This window comes from Macaca nemestrina, chromosome 20 (genome assembly GCF_043159975.1).
Source record: "Macaca nemestrina isolate mMacNem1 chromosome 20, mMacNem.hap1, whole genome shotgun sequence".
NCBI classification, from domain to species: Eukaryota; Metazoa; Chordata; class Mammalia; order Primates; family Cercopithecidae; genus Macaca; species Macaca nemestrina.
Genome location: NC_092144.1, coordinates 22,466,691 through 22,494,622, shown reverse-complemented (window position 1 = coordinate 22,494,622; position 27,932 = coordinate 22,466,691). Strand labels below are relative to the sequence as shown.

General features: G+C 41.7%; 1 protein-coding gene across 2 annotated transcripts in view; it reads right to left on the bottom strand.

Annotated features, from left to right (window-relative positions):
* LOC105494272 (zinc finger protein 675) overlaps positions 1–27,932 on the bottom strand; it is a 74,895-nt gene that overhangs the window by 16,243 nt on the left and 30,720 nt on the right. The window contains exon 1 of one of the 2 annotated variants that reach the window (XM_011762561.3): positions 16,914–17,135. The exons of the other annotated variant lie outside the window; for it this stretch is intronic. Coding sequence (XP_011760863.3) covers positions 16,914–16,916 — 3 coding nt within the window. The 5' untranslated portion in view covers positions 16,917–17,135. Of the gene's footprint in view, positions 1–16,913; positions 17,136–27,932 lie in introns of those variants that run through there. 2 annotated transcript variants of the gene reach the window in all.

Below are 27,932 nucleotides of genomic sequence, written 5' to 3'. Positions count from 1 at the left end.
TGACAATCTCAAGAGAAAATGTATATTTTTCTGCAATACTGTCTGGCCCTATTATGAGCTGCTCAGCTCAGAATAGTGGGCAGTCAGTGGTAGCATTAATTATGACACTATCCTGCAAACAGGCCTATTTTGCAAGAGGCAGGGCAAATGGTCAGAAATCTAGGTACAGTCCTTCATGACCCTATATCAAAACCTAACAATCTGTGAAACTCCCAGAACCTACCCCGTAAAGGAAAGTTCTAAGGCAGAAGTTGATATTATAGACAACCTTCTTTCACAGGGTCACCTGGTTCCCAGGGTGAGCAGCGACCATCCTTACATAGTCCCTTGCCAAATGCTTCTGAGGCTAAAACTCAGGAGCAAACACCAGTGATCCTACACGTTCCCCTCATACTCAAGGGGGAACACTGTATTGAACCCTCTCTCCAGCCCTGCTACCTCTCAGGGTAGCAGGAGCTGAGGGGCCAGTCCTAGTGAAGGTCCCCTTCTCTATAACTGATACACAACAATGTAAGGAGAAGCTAGAAAGCTATTCTGAGAATCTTGGGAAATTTGCCGATGGGTTTCAAACTATGATCTCTCATGAAGAGATGTTCAATTTATTCTAGCAACCTGTTGCATCCCTTCAGAAAAAGAACACATCTTTGAGGCCACCTACAAGGAAGCAGATGGATTATTCACCTGAAACCCTCAGGCCAATCACTCAGAACCAGAAACAGTTCCCACTACTGATCCTCATTGAAACTATAACACCACTGTGGGAAACAACCAGGTTAAATTGCTTGAGGCTCTCCTTGGAGGAATGAGAAAGGGAACAACTAAGGCAGAAAATTTTGATATAGTACAGAAGGTTACATAAAGCAAGAAGAAAAATCTAGCCATGTTTTATGGCAGGTTGGAGGAAGCCTTTTAAAAAATATACTAATCTAGTCCCTTCCTCTCCGGAAGGGAAACTATTAATGGCAAAGCATTTTATTAGCCAATCTGCCCCTGACATTAGACATAAGCTCCACAAGCTACAGATGGGGCCACAGACTAATCAAAACCAGATTCTTGATACTGTGTTTATGGTGTATAACACTTGTGATCTGAAGGAAGGATAATGGAAACAGAGTAAAGAAAAACGGCAAGCCAAAATTATGGCAGCCATCATTGGCGATGTCCTGAATGCCCAAAGAGCATCTAAGGAAAATCTGAAGGGCCATAAAGATAAAGCCAGCAGAGACTCTTGCTTCAAATGCAAGAAAAGTGGGCATTGGGCAAAGGGATGTACTAAGCCCCTGCCAGGCCCCTGCTGTCAATGCAAAGGTACCAGTCATTACCCCTGGAGAACTGACTGCCCCTGTGCCACCATGGGGTTGTGTCAGACAAAACTCTAGCAGTGCAGAAGGAGGAATTAGATGAAGACTGAAGGGTCCTGGGGTCTTCCTCACTGCCTCTGTCTAGGAACATTGTAGCAACCATATCATGCCCAATTCAGCCATTTATCTAGTTGCTAGTCTAGACTAAAAGTTCCTGGATGATAGGGATGATGACTGCTTTATCTATTTTTCTAATGGTCATATGAAATGGAAGCAATTAGTTTATCTGTTTGAGTCTCCAGACCTCTTCCTTGTTTTTCACCTAAGTACCAGGAAACTGGAGAAACTCTCATCTGAGTACCAACCAAAGATCTCTCTTGTATGGGGGGGAGGAACAAACACAGGATGACTTATTTCTCTTACATTGAGACAGAAGCAGAATTAACCACTCATGTCAGCCTTACATAATTCTGTTCTGGACATTTTCAAATTTCTCAAAGATGCCTAGGTGATTGTGAGAGGGTTCTCAGTGCCCCTGAGCTGGTGGCCCAATGATAAGCTAGGGAGGAGAGACTCAGGCTAAATGAAGAATGCAACTGTTCTGGTGGAGCTCCAGAACTTGAATTGCATGTCCTGATTAGTTTGCTCTTGGGTTAAAAAAAAAAAGGACTAGAATACTCCACTCCGGTATCACATTTTATGGGTAGGTATAGTTTGGTCATGGCACTGGATACCTTGTAGTCTCAATCTCTTACTCTGAAGATGCTTGTTTACACTTACAGATTCTGCAATCAGAATCTATTTACACCTGGAGCCCCTCACATAACTGTAGAAAGTCACTGGACGAGATCTGAGAAGTTCAAAACACTGCATTCTCAAAAAGGGGTTTTAACATTTCTATGCTGACATCTCACAATAGAGAAAATGTCTCTTGTATGTTTTCTGTACATTCTCAATCCAAAGCCTAACCTTGACTTGTGAATCCCAGACAGAGGTTAGACCTTATGTGCAGATTCTACGTCAGAGAAACCTGGCTCTGCATTCTTGTGTGTCACAGAAAGTGGAGTACAATCAAAGAAGAGGTCCACTCATAGAGGCTGCTCTAGCTCATTCTAAATGATATTTCTACCTAAAAGGAAAAAGCTAAGGCAACATACAGAAAACTGGTCCCCCCCAGTTTTGGGGGGACCAAGCTTGAGATTTATAACATGAAAGGAAAGATTCAAGTTGCCTGGAATCTACACTTAAGTTTACCACCAGTTACAAGGGTATTTGTAAAGGTAAAAAGAGGACAGAAGATGGTCCCTCTTTGGGCTGGTACAAACTTGTTTGTCAAATTCTTATTTACAGGAATAACATTAATTATTGATTGGATGTACATCGCTAAGGTTTAGAGTGTCCAGTGTGGCATTATTAATTTAATTCACAACTACTGGTGGCAATAGCAAACAGTTTCAAGGGATGAATACATATAGATGAAAGTGGGGAGAAAGACATAATTGTGCTCTCATTTTAATGTCTCTTCAAGTTTGACAACTAAAAGGATCTGCATTTCTCAGATACAAGTTTTTTAATTTCCAAAATTTCAAGACCTAGATTCAGAATTTGGAGCTGCAGATTTAGGTTCTGGGTGGACAGAGTATCAGCAGATGTTACCTGCACATTTGTGAGCATTTCGGTAACAGGAGGAAGTGGAAAGTGGAGATTCTCATGTCTATGTGTATACTCAATGCACACCTGTTACTCTAGTTGGATTTGTGGGCCCCATGCTCTCTAAATCAGTTTCAGGCCTGAAGATTCAAGAGTAATTGAAAGAGGTAAAATGGCTGATTGCTGCCCTGTGAAGTTTGTAGAAATCTGGCCTAGCCCCTCTAGAAGTCACTGTAGAGGACTATAGATACAAAATAAGAGAGACAATTCTGCCTGCATATTTAGGTGACAGCATGCGCTCTGCAGCAAATTTGGGAGTTGACTGGAAGCCTGAGAGGGTAAGCCCACTCTAGAGTAGATCCTGGTTAGCACCTTGTATGTATCTATCATATCTGGTAATTCTAGACAGTGTTTGGGAAATACCATTAAAAGAAAAATTTTCTGGTGGGGGGCAAGGGGAGGGAGAGCATGAGGACATATATCTAATGCATGCGGGGCTTAAAATTAGATGACAGGTTGATAGGTGGAGCCAACCACCATGGCACACGCATACCTGTGTAACAAACCTGCACACACGTTCTGCACATGTATCCCAGAACTTAAAGTATAATAAAAAATAATAGTAAAAGAAAACATTTTCTCCAGCCCCAGAGAAACTCGACAATGATAGAACATTAAGAAAACTGTTTGCTGGGCACAGTGGCTCACACCTGTAATCCCAGCACTTTGAGAGGCTGAGGTGGGCGGATCACCTGAGGTCAGGAGTTTGAAACCAGCCTGGCCAACATGGTGAAACCCTGTCTCTACTAAAAACACAAAAATTAGCTGGGCATGGTGGCGGGCACCTGTAATTCCACCTACCCAGGAGGCTGAGGCAGAAGAATTGCTTGAACCCAGGAGGCGGAGGTTGCAGTGAGCCGAGATCAAGCCATTGCACTCTAGCCTGGGTGACAAGAGCAAAACTCTATCTCAAAAAAATAAATAAAAACAAAAATAAAATCCTGAGTCACAAAGAATGCCAAAAGGTTTATTTAGCTGTTAATATGATATACATATATTTTTAAAAAGCAGAGAAAAATATCTACATATAACCTAAATGCTTGAAGAAGACAGAGATGGGCAGGCCACGGTGGCTCACGCCTGTAATCCCAGCACTTTGGGAGGCTGAGGTGGGCGGATCACCTGAGGTCCAGAGTTCAAGACCAGCCTGGCCAACATGGGGAAACGGCATCTCTACTAAAAGCACAAAAATTAGCCAGGCGTGGTGGCGGGCATCTGTAATCCCAGCTACTCGGGAGGCTGAGGCAGGAGAATCACTTGAACCCAGGAGGCCAAGGTTGCAGTGAACTCAGATCATGCCACTGCACTCCAGCCTAGTTGACAAAACGAGATTCCATCTCAAAAAAAAAAAGGAGAGAGATGAGCAAAACATTCTTTCTTATTTTCAGGTATAAAAATAGAGCCTTTTGGCTGGGTGCAGTGGCTCATACCTGTAATCCCACCACTTTGGGAGGCCAAGATGGGTGGATCACTTGAGGTCAGAAGCTCAAGACCAGCCTGGCCAAGATGGTGAAACCCCGTCTCTACTAAAAATACAAAAATTATTAGCTGGGCATGGTGGCACGTGCCTGTAATCCCAGCTACTTGGGAGGCTGAGACACGAGAATCACTTGAACCCAGGAGGCAGAGGTTGCAGTGAGCCAAGATCACGCCAGTGCACTCCAGCATGGGTGACAGAGCAAGACTTCATCTCAAAAAACAAAAAAAAGAAAAAAGAAAAAAAAAGAAAAGAGAGCCTTTTATTTCTAACTTATATTTTCTCTTACAACAGCCAGGTCTCTGGATATGCTGAACTCTTGGACATCTTAATTTTAGTAGACACTGGATTCAGGCATCTAAGGAGTAGCACTGAGCACACTGTATTCACTTGAAAGAATGTTTATGGGGAAAAAAGCAGAAGAGAAAAAGGTGCTATAAAAAATCCATGGGTCCACATAAATAAAGCAACTTCTTAGAGACCTATGAAGACAGTTGGATTCTTACACAAAAATAGTGGGGGACTACAACATGCCACAGACACTAGTAAACAAATTACTGAAGCAGAAAAATTAACAGCGATATTAGGACCTAAACTCAACACTTGACCAAATAGTAGTAAACATCTACAGAACTCTCCATCTAAAAACAACATAATATACAATGTTTTCACCACCACAGGGCATGTACTCTAAAATCGACCACAAAATCAGAAATAAAACAATCCTCAGCAAATTCAAAAATTTCAAAATGGTATCAGCAACATACTCAGTGAGACCACAGCTTGATAAAAATATAATTCAATACAAAGAAAACCACTTGAAACAAGACAACTACATGCAAATTAACCTGAACATGAATGACTTTTGGGTAAATAATACAATTAAGGCAAAAATCAAATTCTTTAAAATAAATGAGAACAAAGACACAACATACCAGAATCACTGCAACACAACTAAGGCAGTATTAAAAGGGAAATTTATAGCATTAAATGCTCACATAGGCCGGGCGCGGTGGCTCAAGCCTGTAATCCCAGCACTTTGGGAGGCCGAGACGGGCGGATCACGAGGTCAGGAGATCGAGACCATCCTGGCTAACAAGGTGAAACCCCGTCTCTACTAAAAAATACAAAAAAATTAGCCGGACGAGGTGGTGGGTGCCTGTAGTCCCAGCTACTCGGGAGGCTGAGACAGGAGAATGGCCTGAACCCAGGAGGCAGAGCTTGCAGTGAGCTGAGATCCGGCCACTGCACTCCAGCCTGGGCGACAGAGCAAGACTCCATCTCAAAAAAAAAAAAAAAAAAAAAAAACTAGCCGGGCGAGGTGGCGGGCGCCTGTAGTCCCAGCTACTCGGGAGGCTGAGGCAAGAGAATGGCGTGAACCCGGGAGGCGGAGCTTGCGGTGAGCTGAGATCCGGCCACTGCACTCCAGCCTGGGCGACAGAGCAAGACTCCGTCAAAAAAAAAAAAAAAAATCTCACATCAAAAAGCTAGAAATATCTCAATTTAATAACCTGATATCCTAAATAAAAGAATGAGAGAAGTGAGAGCAACCCCTAAGCCAGCAGAAAACAACAAATAACTAAAATCATATCTGAGGTATATTTAGATGATGTAAAAAACTACAAAAAAGATTAAAAAATTAGAAGTAAATGTTTTGAAAAAACTCAGTAAGATAAATAAACCACTAGCTAGATTAATGAAGAAAAAAGAGAAGATAAAACACACACACACACACACACACACACACAATGAGTAACGACAAATGGGCATTACCACTGACCCAACAAAAATACAAACGAGGATGGAAGTCTACAATTAGCACTTCTATGCACAGTAACTAAAAAATCTAGACAAAATGAATAAATTCCTGGACAAATACCTCCTCCCTAGACTGAACAAAAAAGAAACTGAACCCCTGAATAAACCAATAAAAAGCTCCAAAATCAAATAAATAATAAGTAGCCTACCAACCAAAAAAAGCCCAGGACCAGATGGACTTACAGCTGAATTCTACCAGATGTACAAATAAGAGCTGGTATTATTTTTACTAAAACTATTCCAAATAATTGAGAAACGACTTCTCCCCAAGTTATTATATAAGAACAGCATCATTCTGATACCAAAACCTGGCAGAGACAAAACAAACAAACAAACAAACAACTTCAGGCCAATATTTTTAAAATATTAACAAAAAATCATCAACAAAATACTGAAAAACCAAATCCAGCAGCACATCAAAAAGTTAATCCACCATAATCAAGTAGGATTTATCCCTGGGACACAAGGTTGGTTCAATACATACAAATCAATAACTGTCATTCATCACATAAACAGAACTAAAGACAAAAACCACAAAACTAACTCAATAGATGCAGAAAAAACTTTCCGTAAAATTTAACATCCTTCATGTTATAATCCTCAACAAACTAGGCATTGAAGGCACATACTTCAAAAGAGTTATCTATGACAAATTCACAGCCAATATACTGAATAGACACAAGTTGCAAACATTTTTTTCTTGAAAACTGGCACAAGACAAGGGTGCCTTCTCTCACCACTCCTATTCAACATGGAATTTTGAAGTCCTCACTGAGCAAGCAGGCAAGATGAACAATAAAAGCACCCAAAAAGAAAGAGAGGAACTCAAACTATCCCCATTTGCAGATGACATGACTTTATATCTAAAAAAAACCTATAGTCTCAGCAGAAAAATTCTGTAAGCTGACAACTTCAGCAAAGTTTCAGAATGCAAAATAAACATACAAAAATTAGTAGCAACTCTGTACATCAACAACATCCAAACCAAAGGCCAAATTAATAATACAATCTCAGCCGGGCACGGTGGCTCACACCTGTAATCCCAGCACTTTGGGAGGTGGAGAGGGGCGGATCACCTGAGATCGGGAGTACAAGACAAGCCTGGCCAACATGGGGAAACCTCGTCTCTACTAAAAATACAAAAATTAGCCAGGTGTGGTGGTACATGCCTGTAATCCCAGCTACTCAGGAGGCTGAGGCAGAAGAATTGCTTGAACCCAGGAGGCAGAGGTTGCAGTGAGCCAGAATCACACCACTGCACTCCAGCCTGGGCAACAGAGTGAGACTCCGTCTCAAAAAAAAAAAAAAATGCCATTTACAGTTGCCACAAAAAAGAATAAAATATCTAGAAATATGGCTAACAAGGGAGATGAAAGATCTCTAGGACAAGAATTACAAAACACTTCTTAAAGAAGTCAGAGATGGCCGGACGCAGTGGCTCACGCCTGTAATCCCAGCATTTCGGGAGGCCGAGGCGGTCGGATCACCTGAGGTCGGGAGTTCGAGACCAGCCTGACCAACATGGAGAAACCCCCATCTCTGCCTAAAAATACAAAATTAGCCCAGGGTGGTGGTGCATGCCTGTAATCCCAGCTACTCGCGAGTCTGAGGCAGGAGAATCCCTTGAACCCCAGAGGTAGAGGTTGTGGTGAGCCAAGATTGTGCCATTGCACTCCAGCCTGGGCAACAAGAGCAAAACTGTCTTGGGGGGAAAAAAAAGTCAGAGATGACGCAAACAAATGGAAAATCATTTTGTGCTCATTGATAGAAAAGGTTGGTGTTAATATGGTCTTACTGCCAAAAGAAATTTACAGATGTTATTTCCATGAAACTATCAAAAATATTCTTAACAGAACTAAATAAATAAATAAATAAATACATACATATGAAACCAAAAAAGAACTCCAATAGCCAAGGAACTTTTCTAAGCAAAAAGAACAAAGCTGGAGGCATTACATTACCCAACTTCAAACCATACTACAAAGCTACAGTAACCAAAGCAGCATGGTACTGGAACCAAAACAGACTCAGACAAATGCAACAGAATAGAGAGCCAAAAAATAATGCCATGCACTTACAACCATCTGATCTTCAACAAAGCTGACAAAGAGAAATACAGGAATAATTTCCTATTTAATTTTAAATGTTATTTAAAATTTTATATTTAAATTTAAATATTTAAATAATCCTACTAAAAATAATGCCACACACTTACAACCATATGATCTTCAACAAAACTGACAAAGAGAAATATGGTAATAATTTTCTATTTAATAAATGGTACAGTAATAACTAGTTAGCGCTATATACAAGGCTAGCCCTGGACCCCTTCCGTACAACATATACAAAAATTAACAAGATGAATTAAAGATTTAAACATAAAACTTAGAATTATAAAAAACTCTAGAAGATAACCTAGGAAATATCATTCCAGACATAGGAACCAGAAAATTTTATAATGAAGATAACAAAAGCAATTGCAACAAATTGACAAATGGGATCTAACTGAACTAAAGAGTTTCTTCATAGAAAACTACTAACAGAGTAAAGACAACCTACAGAATAAGAGAAAATACTTGCAAACTATGCTTTTGACAAAGGTCTAATATCCAGAATCCACAATGAACTTAAATAAGTTTACAAGAAAAAAACAACCTCATTAAAAAGTAGGTGGCTAGGCACGGCCACCTACTTGCTCACACGTGTAATCCCAGCACTTTGGGATGCTGAGGCAGGTAAATCAACCTGAGATCAGGAGTTTGAAACCAGTCTGGCCAACATGGTGAAATCCTGTCTCTACTAAAAATACAAACTTAGCCAGGCGTAGTGGCAGGTGCCTGTAATCCCAGTTACTCAGGAGGCTGAGGCAGGAGAATCGCTTGAACCAGGGAGGCGGAGGTTGTGGTGAGCCAAGATTGTGTCACTGCACTCCAGCCTGGGCAACAACAGCGAGACTCCATCCCCCCCCAAAAAAAATTAATAAAGCCGGGCGTGGTGGCTCACGCCTGTAATCCCAGCACTTTGGGAGGCTGAGGCGGGCGGATCACAAGGTCAGGAGATCGAGACCTTCCTGGCTAACACGGTGAAACCTCGTCTCTACTAAAAATACAAAAAATTAGCCGGGTGTGGTGGCGGGCGCCTGTGGTCCCAGCTACTCGGGAGGCTGAGGCAGGAGAATGGCGTGAGCCCGGGAGGCAGAGCTTGCAGTGAGCCAAGATCGCGCCACTGCACTCCAGCCTGGGCGACAGAGCGAGACTCCGTCTCAAAAAAAAAAAAAAAAAAAAAAATTAATTAATAAAAACAAAATAATCCCAGCACTTTGGGAGGCCTAGGCAGGCAGATCATGAGGTCAAGAAATCGAGACCATCCTGGCCAACATAGTGAAACCCCGTCTCTACTAAAAATACAATTTGCTGGGTGTGGTAGTGGGCGCCTGTAATCCCAACTACTAGGGAGGCTGAGTCAGGAGACTCGCTTGAACTAGGAGGCGGAGGTTGCAGTGAGCCAGCATCTGCACCACTGCACTCTAGCCTGGGGACAAAGTCAGACTCTATCTCAAAAAAAAAAAAAAAAAAAAAAAAAGAGTACATAAACATCATGGAATACTGTGTGGCCATAAAAAGATACCAAGATCATTTCTTTTGCAGCAACATGGATGGAACTAGAGACCATTATCCTTAGAAAACTAATGCAGAAACAGAAAACCAAATGCATGTTATTATTTATAAATAAGAGCTGGCTGGGAGCAGTGGCTCACGCCTGTAATCCCAGCACATTGGGAGGCCGAGGCAGGTGAACCACGAGGTCAGGAGTTTGAGACCAGCCTGGCCAACATGGTGAAACCCTATCTCTACTAAAAAATACAAAAATTAGCCAGGTATGGTTGTGGGTGCCTGTAATCCTAGCTACTCAAGGAGGCTGAGACAGGAGAATCGCTTGAACCTGGGAGACGGAAGTTGCAGTTAGCTGAGATGGAGCCATTGCACTGCAGCCTGGGCAACAAGAACAAAACTCTGTCTCAGAAAAATAAATTTAAAAAAATAAGAGCTAAATAATAAGAACACATGGACACAAAGAGAGGAACAACAAAAACTGAGACTCAGTTGAGGGTGGAGAGTAGGAGGACAAAGAGAATCAGAAAAAAATACTTGTTTGGTGCCATGCTTAGCATCTCAGTGACAAAATAATCTGCACACCAAACCTTCATGACATAATTTTACCTATATAACAAATCTGCAGATGTACCCATGAACCAAAAATAAAAGTTAAAAGTAAAAAATCTATAGATGGAGGAGAGTGCAATGTAGGTGGAAGGACTGGTTTGTACTGCAGATAGTGGCTTAGGTGAGGCTGCACTCTGACTTATTTTTGTGTCCACGAAGTCAGGCAGATGAGATTACGAACAGTTGGTCAAAACCCTAGGATGGTGGAGAAAACAGATTACTGCTACAGATTCAGAGTCTGGGCGTGGGGATATTCTAGGAGATGCAGTCATTTTTTGGGTTTTTGGCAAGAAGCACTGGGATAAAAAATGCTGTTGTGAATTTTCTGAGGGTGGTGCCTAGTCCTGGGAGGGGTTTGGGCACGTCAATGCCTAGGGGCTGTGTTTGTGAGTAGGTGGAAATCTTGTGGTGGCAGCTGTGGGAAAAAGGGGTTTGTTATCACAGCTCTTGTCCTCTAAGTTTTCAGTCCTCGCTCACCCTTGGAGGAGACCTGAAATCACAGGACAATGAGCAGTGTGACAGCTTGTGTACAGGAGAGCAGAGCCTCCCATTCCCAGGCACCCAGAGTTCCATTCCAGGCCAGGCCTCTGTAATATCTTTTTTCTGGCACCAAATCTGTAGAGTTTACTGAACACCAAGCAATTCTCCAACACTCACTGTCTAACATTTGAATTCTGACAATGCCCAGAGTCAGCACAGACCCTGATTCAGAGCACAGTCCACAACATTGTCTTTACTGCAGATTCCAGTCACAAACTTCATGGGCTGATCTATGCTTCTGAGCCACTGTTTAATAACTGAGGACTCCCAGAACTTTCCTCAAGTTCAGTAATATAATAGAGCTATTCACAGAACTCAGTGAAACACTGTAGTTATCTTGACCAGTTTATTATAAAAAATACAACTCAGAAAAAGTCAAATGGAAGAAATACATAGGACCAGGAAAAAAGGTGGGCAAAGATGAAGCACGTAGATAATCCTGATAAAGAACTATGATTAATAAAATTCTCCATCCTTTGTGTTCTCCAGAAATAGTTTTTAAAAAGAAACACCCTCTTATATGACTTAGGTGGTGCTCTCTTTTCTCACCTGTCGTATAGCCAGACATAGACTGCACATTTCCTTCCTTTTCTTATTAAAAAATCAGCTAAATTTGTCTTCAGTGGTCAAAATAAAATACTTCTTAATCAAACTTAAGTTTTTCTTTTCCCACAGCTCCTAAACTGAGCTACACTCAGTCTGAGCCAATATTCAACCCCATTTTATGTTCATCCTAAGAACATGCTAACTTCAGGGTAAAACATTTTCTGATCTAAAACCTGATTTTTTCACCCTCTATTCGCCATTCTTCTGCTATTTTCTTTCTAATCTTGTTTTCTCCCCTCTGTGAAAAAAAGCCCTTGTCTGCCTGAACTTTGCAATAATAGTTGGTACTTCCTCCTGTTGCAATACTCCTTTGGAATTAAATTTTTTTACATAAATCTAACTTTGTTTCATTTTATAAAATTTAGAAACTGCCTCAAATCAATAATAACTTTATCTTCAGTAAGACCTTCCCAGTCCTTTTTCATTTTAATCTTAACTGCACCTGCCTGTGCATCTCCAGCTTCCCAGGGCTCTCAAGCTTCTCAGGATAAAGCCTTCTTCCATGGCTGAGGTGAGCAGGCTGAGATATCTGCAGAAAAGGCTCCCCAGAAAGAACCAACTGGACCTTTAATAACCTCCTTTTGCAGGCTCAATATTAGCTTTAGATGAGTTCAAGCTTTAATTTTCATATCTGAGTTATTCCCTTGGTGTCTGAAACTAAGTGTTTGAAAAATCCAGCAAAATTACTGAAACACAGTGTTGGCATACAAAAAGAAAATTTTAAGGTGCTTCCATTTCATACCTCTATAAGAAAACCAAAAGTGTCTATACCTTTCAAACAATAAAAGTATTATTTTATTATTTATTTTAAAAGTTATGTAGTAGGCCAGGCACGGTGGCTCACACTTGTAATCCCAGCACTTTGGGAGGCCAAGGCCAGCAGGTCACCTGAAGTCAGGAGTTCGAGACTAGCTTGGCCAACATGGTGAAACCCCATCTCTACTACAAATACAAAAATTAGCCAGGCTTGGTGATGCGCACCTGTAATCCCAGCTACTCGGGAGGCTGAGGCAGAAGAATCACTTGAATCTGGGAGACGGAAGGTTGCAGTGAGCCGAGATCATGGCACTGCACTCCAGCCTGGGTGACAGACCGAGACTCTGTCTCAGAAAAAAAGAAAGTTATGTAGTAAACAATTCGTCATATGAGAACACTTCTAGGAGGTACCAAATTTCATCTCATAACACTTAGCATTAAATTCAGAAATCAAGATCATAGGATACAGAACTGATATTCACTGTCACAAATTTATGGTGCAAAAAGAGGAACTATGTTTTCATGAATCTATGTAACTCACCAATTATCTACTACATTTTCTTGTGGAAATGTATTTAATCTTTACAGCCAAAAAGGAAGAGGGATTGTCTCACTCTGTCACCCAGGCTGGAGTGCAGTGGTACGATCTCAGCTCACTGCAACCTCCACCTCCCGGGTTCAAGCGATTCTCCTGCTTCAGCCTCCCAAGTAGCTGGGACTACAGGCATGCGCCACCATGCCTGGCTAATTTTTGTATTTTTAGTAGAGATGAGGTTTCACCATACTGGCCAGGCTGGTCCTGAACTCATGACCTCATGATCCGCATACCTCAGCCTTTCAAAATGCTGGGATAACAGGTGTGAGCCACCGCATCTGGCCCTTATTCTTTTCCTTAGTAGGATTCTAACAGCTAAACCTTGGAATTCTGTTTGAAATCACCCAGCCATAAACACAACTGACAAATTTTCTAAACTCACTATGGGAAAGAAAAAGGTAAATAAAAACTTTTAATAAATAGAATATAAAATTAGATTTTTTTTTCCTGAAACCCAACTCTTATATGCTTTTTGGACATATTTCCTTACCTTTGAAATGCTACTAATAAAATGCAATTTACATTTAAAAAAACTAAAGTCACCGGCTACACGTGGTGGCTCACACCTGTAATCCCAGCACTTTGGGAGGCAGAGGCGGGTGGATCACGAGGTCAGGAGATCGAGACCATCCTGGCTAACACAGTGAAACCCCGTCTCTACTAAAAATACAAAAAAATTAGCCGGGTGTGGTGGTGGGCACCTGTAGTCCCAGCTACTGGGGAGTCTGAGGCAGGAGAATGGCGTGAACCCGGGAGGCAGAGCTTGCAGTGAGCCGAGATCACGCCACTGCACTCCAGCCTGGGCGACAAAGCGAGACTCCGTCTCAAAAAAAAAAAAAAAAGTAAAAATAAGTGCACAAATCTTTTCAAGGTGACAAAGCTAGGGAGTGGCAATGCTGATTAGAAAACAGATGTGTCAGCCCCGCATGGTGGCTCATGCCTGTGATCCCAGCATCTTGGGAGGCCGAGAGGGGTGGATCACCTGAGGTGGGGAGTTTGAGGCAAGCCTGGCCAACATGGCAAAACTCTTGTTTATACTAAAAACACAAAATCAGCTGGGCATGGTGGTACATGCCTGTAATCCCAGCTACCTGGGAGGCAGAGGTTGCAGTGAGCCGAGATGGTGCCACCGAACTCCAGCCTAGGCAACAAGAGCAAAACCCCATCTCAAAAAAAAAAAAAAGAAAACAGATGTGTCTAATTCATGTGTCAAGTCAGGTCACCAATCACGTGAGAGACTCTCCCACCCCATCCTGCTCACTTAAGTGCTCAGTGACCACCCTCTCACTGCACTATGCCTCAGTGACCGCCCCAAGTGCATTTTACTTTGCAAGTTTTTGCATCGTTTCACTGACGTCACTTTTTTTTGTCTTTTGAAATGCTATTTTTTCTTTCACAAATCTTAGACAATCCAGGGGACAGAAATTATCTCTGTTTTTCCCTCAATACCAGTATCTGATTGGCTGTCATCAGCAATGTGTCTCCAAGAAATGGAAGCTGGGTTGAGTAAAGGCAATCTTAATGTCTCAAGGGTTATTTTTTCTTTTTTTGAGATGGAGTTTCGCTCTTGGTGCCCATGCTTGAGTTCAATGGCGCGATCTCGGCTCACTGCAACCTCCACCTCCCAGGTACAAGCGATTCTCCTGGCTCAGCCTCCCAAGTAGCTCTGATTACAGGCATGCACCTCTAGGCCCAGTTAATTTTTTTGTATTTAGTAGAGACGGGGTTTCACCATGTTAGTCAGGCTGGTCACGAACTCCTGACCTCAGGCGATCCACTGCCTCAGACTCCCAAAGTGCTGGAATTACAGGCATGCATCACCGTGCAGGCAAGGGTTAGTTTTTCAAAGGAAGAGCGCAGGTGAGAGTCCTATCAGTCCAAGGGCATCCATCTGTTCCACTGAGAGGCTACACTCCATACCTCAGGTTGTTTTATGAAAGAAAACAACCCAGTAGATTATATTCACTAGACACTCAAGCAGACATAGCCATCGGAGGTATATTGGTTTATTCACAGAAACTACTGAAGCCCAGAACTAGAAAAAACTGAAGGGTGGCTGAGGCCACATCACCCATAAAGTTTCCAAAGGGAAATCTTGACCCAAAAATATTCTGATACTATCTCTGTGCCTAGAGAAGATTTTTTAAAATGAGGCGAAAAGATTTTTTTACAATACAGTGTCAGGGGATTGTTCTTCTTTTTCTTCTCATAAAAAATATTTTCAGCCGGGCGCGGTGGCTCAAGCCTGTAATCCCAGCACTTTGGGAGGCCGAGACGGGCGGATCACGAGATCAGGAGATCGAGACCATCCTGGCTAACACGGTGAAACCCCGTCTCTACTAAAAATACAAAAAAATAGCCGGGCGAGGTGGCGGGCGCCTGTAGTCCCAGCTACTCGGGAGACTGAGGCAGGAGAATGGCGTAAACCTGGGAGGCGGAGCTTGCAGTGAGCTGAGATCCGGCCACTGTACTCCAACCTGGGCGGCAGAGCGAGACTCTGCCTCAAAAAAAAAAAAAAAAAAAAAATTTCAAACAGAAAACGATTTTTTTAGTGCCAATGTCAAAAAATGGTTAGAATACAGTATCTAAAGTGTAAAATAAAAGACAAATAATTGATAATGTGAATTAGAAAGGGGAAAGTGGCATTTGACAATGTGAGAAGAAACTGGAAATTTAGTATTTTACTACAAGTCATAGTTAGTCTGGAGGAATGGGATGTGAGGGGTAGGCTTGAGACCCAGCTTGAGAGAACTGCGGAAAAATGCAGGGGAAAATCAGTCCCCTGTGGAGTGTTAAAATAACTAAGTAGCAGGTAATGAGACTGAGGTTACTCTAGTCCCTGGGTTCCTACTTTTTAAAAACCCTAACTCAAATGCTTTTTTTTTTTTGTAAATTACTGGACTGACGGAAACAAAATTTAGGCTTAATCAATCATAAACTGCCAATTAACCTCTGATTACATAACCAGGAAATGTCCACCTTAATCGTACAAATCAAGTAACTATGAACTGTACCTAACCAATTATTTAATTTGGTTTTTTTCATCATGTACCTTTAAAAGTCTTTCAAGTCGCTCTCATAAGTCACAAGCTACAAACCACAGCTGAGTGCTCCACAATTTTTGATTCAATCTTTGATTAAATTCTACAATATTTTTGTGGTGACCCCTATTATTTATTTATTTATTTATTTACTTATTTTTTGAGACGGAGTTTCGCTCTTGTTGCCCAGGCTGGAGTGCAATAGCGCCATCTCGGCTCACCGCAACCGCCACCTCCCGGGTTCAAGCGATTCTACTGCCTCAGCCTTCCGAGTATCTGGGATTACAGGCATGTGCCGCCACGCTCGGCTAATTTTGGATTTTTAGTAGAAACGGGGTTTCACCATGTTGGTCAAACTGGTCTTGAACTCCTGACCTCAGGTGATCCACCTGCCTCGGTCTCTCAAAGTGCTGGGATTACTGACGTGAGCCACCGCGCCCGGCCCTCCCATAAAATTTTAATAGGAGAAAATAGGAACTGGGAACCCCATGGACGAAAACTGTTCCCATTAATGAACCCGCACCCTGAGTCAGGATTCTCCCGTGACGCCCGTCCCGTGATCCCTGCACAATCTGAGAGAGATGCGGCACTGCGGGTACAGAGCTGCCAGAGAGGGCTACAGGCCAGGGCACAGTCACTACGCAGAGAAGAGACGGACGCCCCGGGGCCTGGCTGTCAGGGCGCCGCCATTTTATGGCTGCAGGGGACTGAGGCCGAGCTGGGGAAGAACTCGGGGTGCAGATTGTGGAGCTGACTGCTGGGAGGCCTGAGTCCCGCTATAGCCACTTCCCACCGGTTCCAACCAGCCCCTTCCACCTCTGGGGGTGTCGCACCCGGAACGCTCACCATTTCTAGGCTTCCAGGGGGTCCTGGAGTCTTAGCTGTGGATCTCCCAGTTTCCGCAGGTCACAGGCCCACTGAGGCTGGACCTCTAGGAGCAGAGGACACAGAGCAGTGAAGGCGAAACCTGGAGCTCCGGCTGCAGCCAGAGACAAAGGCGCCGCCAAATCCCGGAAGCCATCTTGTCTGCTCCAGCTGCGTGCCTGATTGGACGGTTCCCAGCCCAGCGTGCCTGATTGGACAACGTTTAAGGTCCTGACCCTTCAGGCCCTGAGTGACAGAAGATGTGATCAGACACTGGGCTGAATGCAGAGTGACAGCCTACGCTGCAGCCTTTTCAGCCAGGGCTTCCTCTTTTAGCTGAGCCCGGCCCATCCCAGAGGGTATTTGTATTTAACCTTGTGTATAAGGTCATATACACTTGTAAATGATATATGGCTACTCACAAATAAAAATAATATAATAATTATTATTTTAGAATTTCAGATTTTATGACCTTCCTGGCTTCTGGTCCTTTGAGTAGGCAGCCCGAGAATTTTAAAAAGAAGCAATCCTCAAATAAAATGTGAGCCACATGTGAATTTTAAATTTTCTAGTAGTCAAATTTTAAAAAGAAAAAAACAAATGGAATTGATTGTAACAATTTAATTAACCCAATATATCCAAAGTATTATTTTAATATGGGAGCAATATGAAATTATTAATGAAACACGTATATATATATATACACACACACACACACCACACCACACACACATATATGTGGAACTAAATCTTTGAAAATAACTGTATTTTACCTTTCTAACACATTGCAATCAGACCAGCCACATTCCAGGCACCCAGTAGCCACACGTGGCCAATAGCTGCCACATTAAAGTGCAGCTCTGATGTCAGGGGAGTGAAGAGCCTGAACATCCCTTTTTTGCCAGAGGTGAATGGACAGCTTCTCTCTACCAACATCTCTCTTCAATTCCAAGGAAGAAACAGTTAGTGACCATAGAAAGAACAGAAGACAGATAGAATAAAATAACCACAGTTCGGCCGGGCGCGGTGGCTCAAGCCTGTAATCCCAGCACTTTGGGAGGCCGAGACGGGCGGATCACGAGGTCAGGAGATCGAGACCATCCTGGCTGACACGGTGAAACCCCGTCTCTACTAAAAAAATACAAAAAAAAACTAGCCGGGCGAGGTGGCGGGCGCCTGTAGTCCCAGCTACTCGGGAGGCTGAGGCAGGAGAATGGCGTGAACCCGGGAGGCAGAGCTTGCAGTGAGCCGAGATCTGGCCACTGCACTCCAGCCTGGGTGGCAGAGCAAGACTCCGTCTCAAAAAAAAAAAAAAAAAAAAAATAACCACAGGTCGACCTGTGGTTACCTCTGGTTATTTTATTAACCACTGCTGCCCCCCTGTTGCTCACCTTAATTCCAAACATCAGACAGTGAACAAAGAATGATGAAGCCACAAAACAAGAAAACTGTATCTTCAGATCTGTCCACAGTCTTAACCTCCAATGTTTAGATATGGAGAAAATAGATTAAAGGCAAACTTATTTTGCTATTTGGACTTGGCCCTAATGGTCAGTCTGTGGTTATTGTTATGCGCGTCCATGTGAAGAGACTATCAAACAGGCTTTGTGTGAGCAATAAAGCTTTTTAATCACCTGGGTGCAGGCGGGCTGAGACCGAAAAGAGAGTCAGCGAAGGGAGATAAGGGTGGGGCTGTTTTATAGGATTTGGGTAGGTAAAGGAAAATTACAGTCAAAGGGGGGGTTGTTCTCTGGCGGGCAGGAGTGGGAGTCACAAGGTGCTCAGTAGGGGAGTTTTTTGAGCCAGGATGAGCCAGGAAAAGGAATTTCACAAGGTAATGTCATCGCTTAAGGCAAGGACCGGCCATTTTCACTTCTTTTGTGGTGGAATGTCATCAGTTAAGGTGGGGCAGGGCATTTTCACTTCAGACCATCTGGGCGTATACATGCAAGTCACAGGGGATGCGGACGTGCAAGTCACAGGCCTATACGTGCAAGTCACAGGGGATGCGATGGCTTGGCTTCAGCTCAGAGGCCTGACGGTTATCTGTTTTCTCCTGTGGTATGGGGGACTGTGTGAATATAAGCACCAATCACACGCAGACATGTCTATATGTATTTTTGCATTAGTCAATATTCTCTTACAAGACATTGGACTTTAAATCAGGAATAAAGGTAATGTAAGTCTTTTTTCTTGCCTTGGCGCTGCCCACAGGGTGCATCGTGACATACTGCTAAGTTCTGCATTCAGGTTATGTGACTTTTTTCTTTTACCTAGGCCCAGAATATTTTGCACAATAGGACATATTACTAGGCCCAACATATATAAAACGGGAGGCCCTCGCCTGGGCCCTTTCTACAGAGGGCCTTGTGACATATCTCTACATCAATCACCTAAGAGATGCAACTCTCCATTTTTCCCTGCACTGTGCCCACAGGAAAAATTGGGACTTATCACTAAGCCTAGGTACCAGGTAATGTGTCTCTCCTGCCTGGGCCTTGAACCACAGAGAGCATTGTTACCTATTGCTGGGCTCAGCATCCAGGTGATTTGACTCTGCTGCCTGTGTCCTGCTGTCAGGAGAAAATTGTAACATATTCCCGACTGAGTATTCAGGTGATGTGACACTCCTGTCTGGTCCCTGCCCTCAGAAAATATTGTGACATATTCCTGGCCCAAGTATGAGAGTCAACATGTCCTTCAGCAACACTTCAGGGCCTTTAACCTTGGGTACATCGTCTCACAATTCAGAAGGGCCCCTCCAAACTCAGGAATGAACAAGTGGCTGTTGGCTGTCTAGGTTCTCCATGAGTTCACATTTAACATTGAATTTATGTCCGCCCTTCCACCTGAGTCCCCAGAGTCCCCGCCCTTCCACCTGAGTCCCCAGAGTCCAGAGTCCTGTAATTCTTACACCTTTGCATAAGAGCTTAGCTCCCACTATGAGTGAGAACATACAATATTTGGTTTTTCATTCCTGAGTTACTTCACTTAGAATAATTGTCTCCAACTTCATCCAGGTTGCTTCAAATGCCAATATTTTGTTCCTTTTTTGACTGAGTAGTATTCCATTGTTTGTGTATGTGTGTATATATATATGGATATATATAGTGATATATATGCACACATATATATCACATTTCTTTATCCACTCATTGGATGATAGGCATTTAGGCTGGTTCTGTATTTTTACAGTTGCAAATTGTGCTGCTATAAACATGTGTGTGCATGTGTCTTTTTAATATAATGATTTCTTTTTCTGTGTGTAGATAACAAGTAGTGGGATTGCTGTATCAAATGATAGTTCTACCTTTAGGTTTTAGTTTTTGTTTGTTTGTTTGTTTTTGTTTTTGTTTTGAGACAGATTCTCACTCTGTCACCCAGGCTGGAGTGCAGTGGCATGATCTTGGCTCACTGCAACCTCTGCTGCCGGGGTTCAAGGGATTCTCCTGCCTCAGCCTCCAAAGTACCTGGGATCACAGGTGCCTGCCACCACGCCCAGCTAATTTTTTCTGTATTTTTAGTAGAGACAGGGTTTCGCCATCTTGGCCAGGCTGGTCTTGAACTCCTGACTTCCTGATCCACCTGCCTCAGTCTCCTAAAGGGCTGGGATGACAGCCGTCAGCCACCAGGCCCAGCCCTACCTTTAGTTCTTTTTTTTTTTTTTTTTTTTTTTTGAGATGGAGTCACGCTCTGTCGCCCAGGCTGGAGTGCAGTGGCCTGATCTCAGCTCACTGCAAGCTCCGCCTCCCGGGTTTACGCCATTCTCCTACCTCAGCCTCCTGAGTAGCTGGGACTACAGGCGCCCGCTACCTCGCCCGGCTAGTTTTTTGTATTTTTTTCTTTTTTTTAGTAGAGACGGGGTTTCACCGTGTTAGCCAGGATGGTCTCCATCTCCTGACCTCGTGATCTGCCCGTATGGGCCTCCCAAAGTGCGGGATTACAGGCTTGAGCTACCGCACCTGGCCTCCTTTAGTTCTTTAAAAAATCTTCATTCTGTTTTTTCTTTTATAGTGGTTGTACTAGTTTACATTCCCACCAGCAGTGTAAAAGTGCTTTTGTTTCACCACATTCTTGTCAACATCTGGCATTTTTAAATTTTTAAATTAAGACCATTCTTGTAGGAGTAAGGTGGTATCACATTGTGGTTTTGATTTGCATTTCCCTGATAACTAGTGATGTTTAGCATGTTTTTATATGTTTGTTGGCCATTTGTATATCTCCTTTTGAGAATTGTTTATTCATGTTTTTAGCTTACTGTTTCATGGGATTTTTTTTTTTTTTTTCTGATTCTTTTGAGATCCTTGTAGATTCAGAATATTTGTCTTTTGTTGGATGCATAGACTGTGAAGATTTTCTCCCACTTGGTGGGTTGTAAGTTTACTCTGCTGATTATTTCTGTTGTAGTCAAGAAGGTTTCTGGTTTAATTAAGTCCCATTTTATTTTTCTTTGTTTTTGTTTTATTTGCTTGTGGGTTCTTGGTCATGCACTATTTGCCCAAGCCAATGTCTACAAGAGTTTTTCTGATGTTAGCTTCTACAATGTTTACAGTTTCAAGTTTTAGATTTAAATCTTTTCTCCATATGGAATTAATTTTTGTATAAGGTAAGAGATGAAGATTCAGTTTTATTCTTCCACATGTGGTTTGCCAATTATCCCAAGAGCATTTGTTGAATAGGGTGTCCTTTTCCTACCTTATGTATTGATTTACTTTCTCAAAGATCAGTTGGCTGAAAGTATTTGGCTTTATTTTTGAGTTCACTATTCTGTTCTATTTGTCTGTGTGTCTACTTTCATACCAGTAGCATGTTGTTTTGGTAACTACAGCCTGGTAGTGTAGTTTGAAGTTAGGTCATGTGATGCCTCTAATTTTTTACTTTTTGCTTAGTCTTGCTTTGGCTATGTGGGCTTTTTTAAGGCTCTATATGAATTTTAGGATTTTTTTCTAGTTCTGTGAAGAATGATGGTGGTATTTTGATGAAAACTGACTTGTAGAATGCTTTTGTCAGTATGGTCATTTTTACAATATTGACACTACCTATCCATGAGCATGGGATATGTTTCCATTTGATTGTGATATCTATGGTTTCTTTAAGCAGTGTTTTGTAATTTTCTTTGTAGATGTATTTCACCTCCTTGGTTAGGTATATTTCTAATTTTTTTTTTTTTTCAGGTTTTTGCAAAGGGTTGAGTTCTTGATTCAATTTTCAGCTTGGTAGTGGTTGGTGTTTAGCAGTGGTGCTGATTTGTGTACACTGATTTTGTATTCTAAAAGTTTACTGAATTTATTCATTAGATCTAGAAGCTTTTTAAGAAATCTCTAGGGTTTTCTTTTTTTTTTTTTTTTTTTTTTTTGAGACGGAGTGTCGCTCTGTCGACCAGGCTGGAGTGCAGTGGCCTGATCTCAGCTCACTGCAAGCTCCACCTCCCGGGTTCACGCCATTCTCCTGCCTCAGCCTCCCGAGTAGCTGGGACTACAGGCGCCTGCCACCTCGCCCGGCTAGTTTTTTGTAGTTTTAGTAGAGACGGGGTTTCACTGTGTTCACCAGGATGGTCTCGATCTCCTGACCTCGTGATCCACCCGTCTCGACCTCCCAAAGTGCTGGGATTACAGGATTTAGCCACCGTGCCCGGCCATCTCTAGGGTTTTCTAGGTATAAAATCATAAATTCAGAAAACAGTGACAGTTTGACTTCCTCTTTACAGATTTGAATGCAATTTATTTATTTATTTTTAAATTTATTGTCTAATTGCTCCAGCTAGGACTTCCAGCACTATGTTGAATAGAAGTGTTGTAAGTGACCATTCTTGTCTTGTTCCACTTGTCAAGAAGAACGTTTTAATTTTTCTTCATTCAGTATAATGTTGGCTGTGGATTTGTCAGAGATGGCTTTTATTACCTTAAGGTATGTACCCCCTGTGCCGATTTTGCTGAGGGTTTCAATCATAAAAAGATGCTGGATTTTTAAAATGTTTTTCTGGTCTGAGTGTGGTGGCTCATGCGTGTAATCCTAGCAGTTTGGGAGGCCGAGGCTGGTGAGTTGTCTGAGCTCAGGAGTTCAACCAGCCTGGGCAATATGGTAAAACTCCTTCTTTACCAAATTACAAAAAATTAGCTGAGTGTAGTGGTGAACACCTGTAATTTTAGCTACTTGGGAGGCCGAGGCATGAGAATCGCTTGAACCCCGGAGGCAGAAGTTTCAGTGAGCCGAGATCATGTCACTGCACTGCAGCCCAGGTGACAGAGATTTCATGTGAAGGAAAAACAAATATTATTCTGCATCTATTGAGATGATCATGTGGTTTTTGTTTTTAATTCTGCTTATGTGATGTATCACATTTATTGACTTACATATGTTAAACCATCCCTCCATCCCTGGTATAAAATGCACCTGATCATGGTGTATTATTATTTGATATGCTGTTGTATTTGGTTAGCTAGTATTTTGTTAAGAATTTTTGCATCTATGTTCATCAGGAATATTAGTGTGCAGTTTTGTGCTATGTTCTTTCCTGGTTTTGGTATTAGGGTGATACTGGCTTCATGAAATGATTTAGGAAAGATATCCTGTTTCTCTATTTTTGAAATAGTTTTATTTGGGTTAGTACCAGTTCTTCCTTGAATCCTCATAGAATTCAGCTGTGAATCCATCTGGTCCTGGACCTTTTTTTTTTTTTTTGGCAATTTTTTATTATTGTTTCAATCTCACTACTCATTACTGGTCTATGGAGAGTTTCTATTTCTTTCTGGTTTAATCCAAGAGGGTTGTACATTTCCAGGAATTTATCCAACTCCTCTAGGTTTTCTAGTTTGTGCATGTAAAAGTATTCATAGTAGCCATGGATTATCTTTTGTATTTCTGTGGTACTAGTTGTAATATCTCCCATTTTGTTTCTAATTGAGCTTATTTAGATCTTCTCTCTTTCTTCTTTTCTTGGTTAATCTCACTAATGGTCTATTAATTTTGGTTATCTTTTAAAAAACAAGCTTTTTGTTTCATTTGTCTTTTGTGTTATTTAAATTTTCAATTATGTTAATTCTCTGATTATTGCTTTTTGTTTGTTTGTTTTTTGCTGGGTTTGGGTTTGGTTTGTTCTTGTTTCTCTAGTTCCCTGAGGTGTGAGGTTAGATTTTCTATTTGTGCCCTTTCAGACCTTTTGATGTAGGCATTTAATGCTATGAACTTTCCTCTTAGCACCACTTCTGCTGTATTCCGGAGGTTTTGATAGGTTGTGTCACTACTATTGTTTGGTTATAAAAAATTTTAAACTTCCATCTTGATTTCATTGTTGATGAAAAAATTATTCAAGAGCAGGTTATGTAATTTCAATGCATTTGAGGATTCATTTTGGAATTGATTCCCAATTTCATTCCAATGTGGCCTGAGAGAATACTTGATATAATTTTGATTTTCTTAAAATTGGTGAGACTTATTTTGTAGCCTATTATATGGTCTATTTTGGATAATTTTTATGTGCTAATAAATAGAATGTATATTCTGCAGTTGTTGAGTAGAATGTTTTGTAAATATCTGTTAAGTCAATTTATTCTAGTGTACAGTTTAAATTTATTGTATCTTTGTTGACTTTCTGTCTAGATGACCTTTCTAGTATTGTCAGTGGGATATTAAAGTACCCCATTATTATTTTGTTGCTTTCTATCTCCTTTCTTTTGCCTAGCAGATATTATTTTATAAATCTGGGAGCTCCAGTGTTAGGTGCATATGGATTTAGAATTGTGATGGCTTCCTGTTGGACCAGTTCTTTTATTATTATATAATGTTATTCTTTGTTTTTTTGTTTCATTTTGTTTTGTTTATCATTGTCTGTTTTGTCTGCTATGAGAATAGCTACTCCTTCTTACTTTTTGTTTCCATTTGCACAGAATATCTTTTTCCACTTCTTTGCCTTAAGTTTATTTAAGTTTTTATTTGTTAGGCAAGTCTCTTAAAGACAGTAGATGCTTGGTTGTTAATTATTTTTTTCTTTCTTTTGAGATGGAGTGTCACTCTTGTTGCCCAGACTGGAGTGCAGTGGCATGATCTTAGCTCACTGCAACTTTTGCCTCTCAGGTTCAAGCAATTCTACTGCCTCAGCACCCTGAGTAGCTGGGTTTATAGGCGCACGCCACCACACCTGGCTAATTTTTCTATTTTAGTAGAGATGGGGTTTCACCATGGTGGCCAGGCTGGTCTTGAACTCCTGACCTCAGGTGAACCGCCCACCTCGGCCTCCCAAAGTGCTGGGATTACAGGCATGAGCCACCGTGCCCTGCTGTAAATTTTTATTTATTCTGCCACTCTGCATCTTTTAAGTAGAGAGCATTTAGGTTATTGACATTTAATGTTAGTTTTCAGATGTGAGGTACTGCTGTATTCATCAGGTTAGCTGTTGCCTGAATATCTTCGCGTTTTTTTGTTATTGTTTTATAGGCCTTGTGAGATTTATACATTAAGGAGGTACTATTTTGCTGTATTTTGAGGTTTTCTTTCAAGATTTAGAAGTTCTTTTAGCATTTCTTCTATTGCTGGCTTGGTACTTGTAAATTCTCTCAACACTTGTTTTTCTGAAAATGACTTTATCTCGCTTTCATTTATGAAGCTTACTCTAACTGGATACAACATTCTTGGCTAAAAACTGTGTTGTTTAAGGAGGCTAAAGACAGGAACATAGTCCCTTCTTTCTTGTAGCGTTTCTGCTGAGTAATCTGTGTTAATCTGGTAGGTTTTGTTTATAGGGTACCTGATGTTTTTCCTCACAGCTCTTATGATCCTTTTCTTCATCATGAATTTAGATAACCTAATGGCTATGTGAATAGGTGATGATCCTTTTGTGATAAATTTTTTGTGATATCTAGATCACTAGCAAGTTTTTCTCAATTATTCACTCAAATAAAATTTCCAAACATGTAAATTTATCTTTTTGTTTTTTTTCAGGACCACCAATTATTCCTAGGGTTGGTCATTTAACATAATCCCAATTTTCTTGGAAGCTTTGTTCATTTTGTTGATTCTTTCTTCTTTGTCTTTGTCAGACTGATTTAATCTGAAAGACTTTTCTTCAAGCTCTGAAGTTCTTCCTTCTACTTGTTGTAGTCTATTGTTTAAACTTTCCAGTTTATTTTGTATTTCTGTAAGTGTATCTTTCATTTCCAGAAGTGGTGATTGTTTTTTAATTTATAACATTTATTTCTTTGGAAATTTTTAAATTCGTATCTTGTATTAATTTTTAAAATTTCTTTAAGTTGGTTTTCTTGTTTCTCTGGTTACTGTTCTAGTAGCTTAATAATCAACTTTCTCAATTTATTTTCTGGCAACTCAGACATTTCTTTTTGGTTTGGAATGATTACAGAAGAGCTAGTGCAATATTCTGGGGGTGTTATAGAACCTTGTCTTGTCATACTGGAATTACTTCTCTGGTTTCTTCTCATTTGGCTAGACTATTTCAGTGGAAAGATCTTGGACTCAAGGGCTCCGGTTCAGATTCTTCTGTCCCATGGAGTGATTTCTTGATGTGGTGCTTTCTCACTTTTCCTAGGGATGAGCTTTCTGCAAGTCAGACTACAGTGATTGTTACTGCTCTCCTGGGACTAGTAACCCAATGGAGCTCCACAGCTCCAGGCTGATATCGAGGAATGTCTGCAAAGTGTCCTGTGATGTAAGCTGTCTTCAGGTCTCTCAGCCATGAATACCAGCACCTGCTTCAGTGGAGGTGGCAGGGAAGTGAAATTGACTGTGTGAGAGACCTTGGTTGTAGTTTTATTTAGTGCATTGGTTTTCTCAAGTGCTTTGTTATGCAAGCAGTGAATTTGTCATGTGGACAGACTCAGGAACTCTGGTTAGCCAGGATGTTACAGGTAGTGGAATTAGTTGTTGTTGTTGTTTGTTTTTTCCTTGGAGCAGGGCTGTTCTGTTATGAGTTGCTGTCATGGCTTGTGTCAGTTGGCCTCCAGCCAAATGGTGGTGCTTTCAGGAGAGCACCAGCTGTGGTAGTAGAAAGGGGGTATAGACTGTCTCTATGTTAACCAGGATACCCGTTCAGGATTCTCAGGTGATGGGTAGGACCATAGATCTTCCAAAAGTTACTTTATTTCACCTTCAGCTACCAGGTTGAGTAGAGAAAAATCATCAGGGGGAGGCAGGATTAGACCAGTCTGAACTCAGACTCTCAGTGGGTGTGGCTTGCTGCAGTCACTGTTGGAGGAGAAGTGGTTCTCAAGCCAATGGAGTTATGTTTTAAGGGAAGTTATGGCTGCCTTTGCTGCTCCATACAGAGCACCAAGAAAGTGAGACAAAGCTGGCAGTGACGGGCTTCACCCAGCTCCCATGCAGCCAGCAAGGCCAGTCTCATTCCATTCCCACCCTGTCCTGCCAAAAGCATGAAGTTTATATCAAGGCAGCCAGCGTGCAGAGTTGAGATCTTGACCCAGGCTACATGCCTCCCGCTGAGAAAGCCAAAAAGGCTTTCAGGCTTCACCCCTCCCCCCTTGCCCACACCTTTTGCTGGACAGCTTCTGTGCTTGTATCTGCACTTCCTATTTACCCCTACAGACTCTGCACAGTAACATTTATCCTCGGTCAAAATTATTGCACAGTTCATTAAAAGCTTTTTTATTCTTTTGGCCCCTTCCTAATTCTGCTAGCTGCCTTTCGCAAAGACCCTTGTGAGATAAAGTCAGGAATGACTCCTTTGGTCTTGAGCTGGGGGCTGGGAATGCCTACAGGCTCTTTCTCTTGCTTCTTCTTTTATATTTCACTCAGCTCCCTAAATTCATTTCAGCTCTAGGTAAGGTTAAATACGTTTCCCTTGATCTGGACTTTTCAGGTCCCCCAGTGGGGATGTGCATTCAAAGGCAGACTTTCTTTCTCTCACACTTTGGGGAACTCACAATTCTTCAGCTGTGTCACGGGGTTTGCAGCAACAATCTGCTTCTTTCAAAGGGTCTGTGAAATCTTTTGGTTTTTCCTGGTATGTTCCTGCAGTGGTTATGTCAGAGGGGT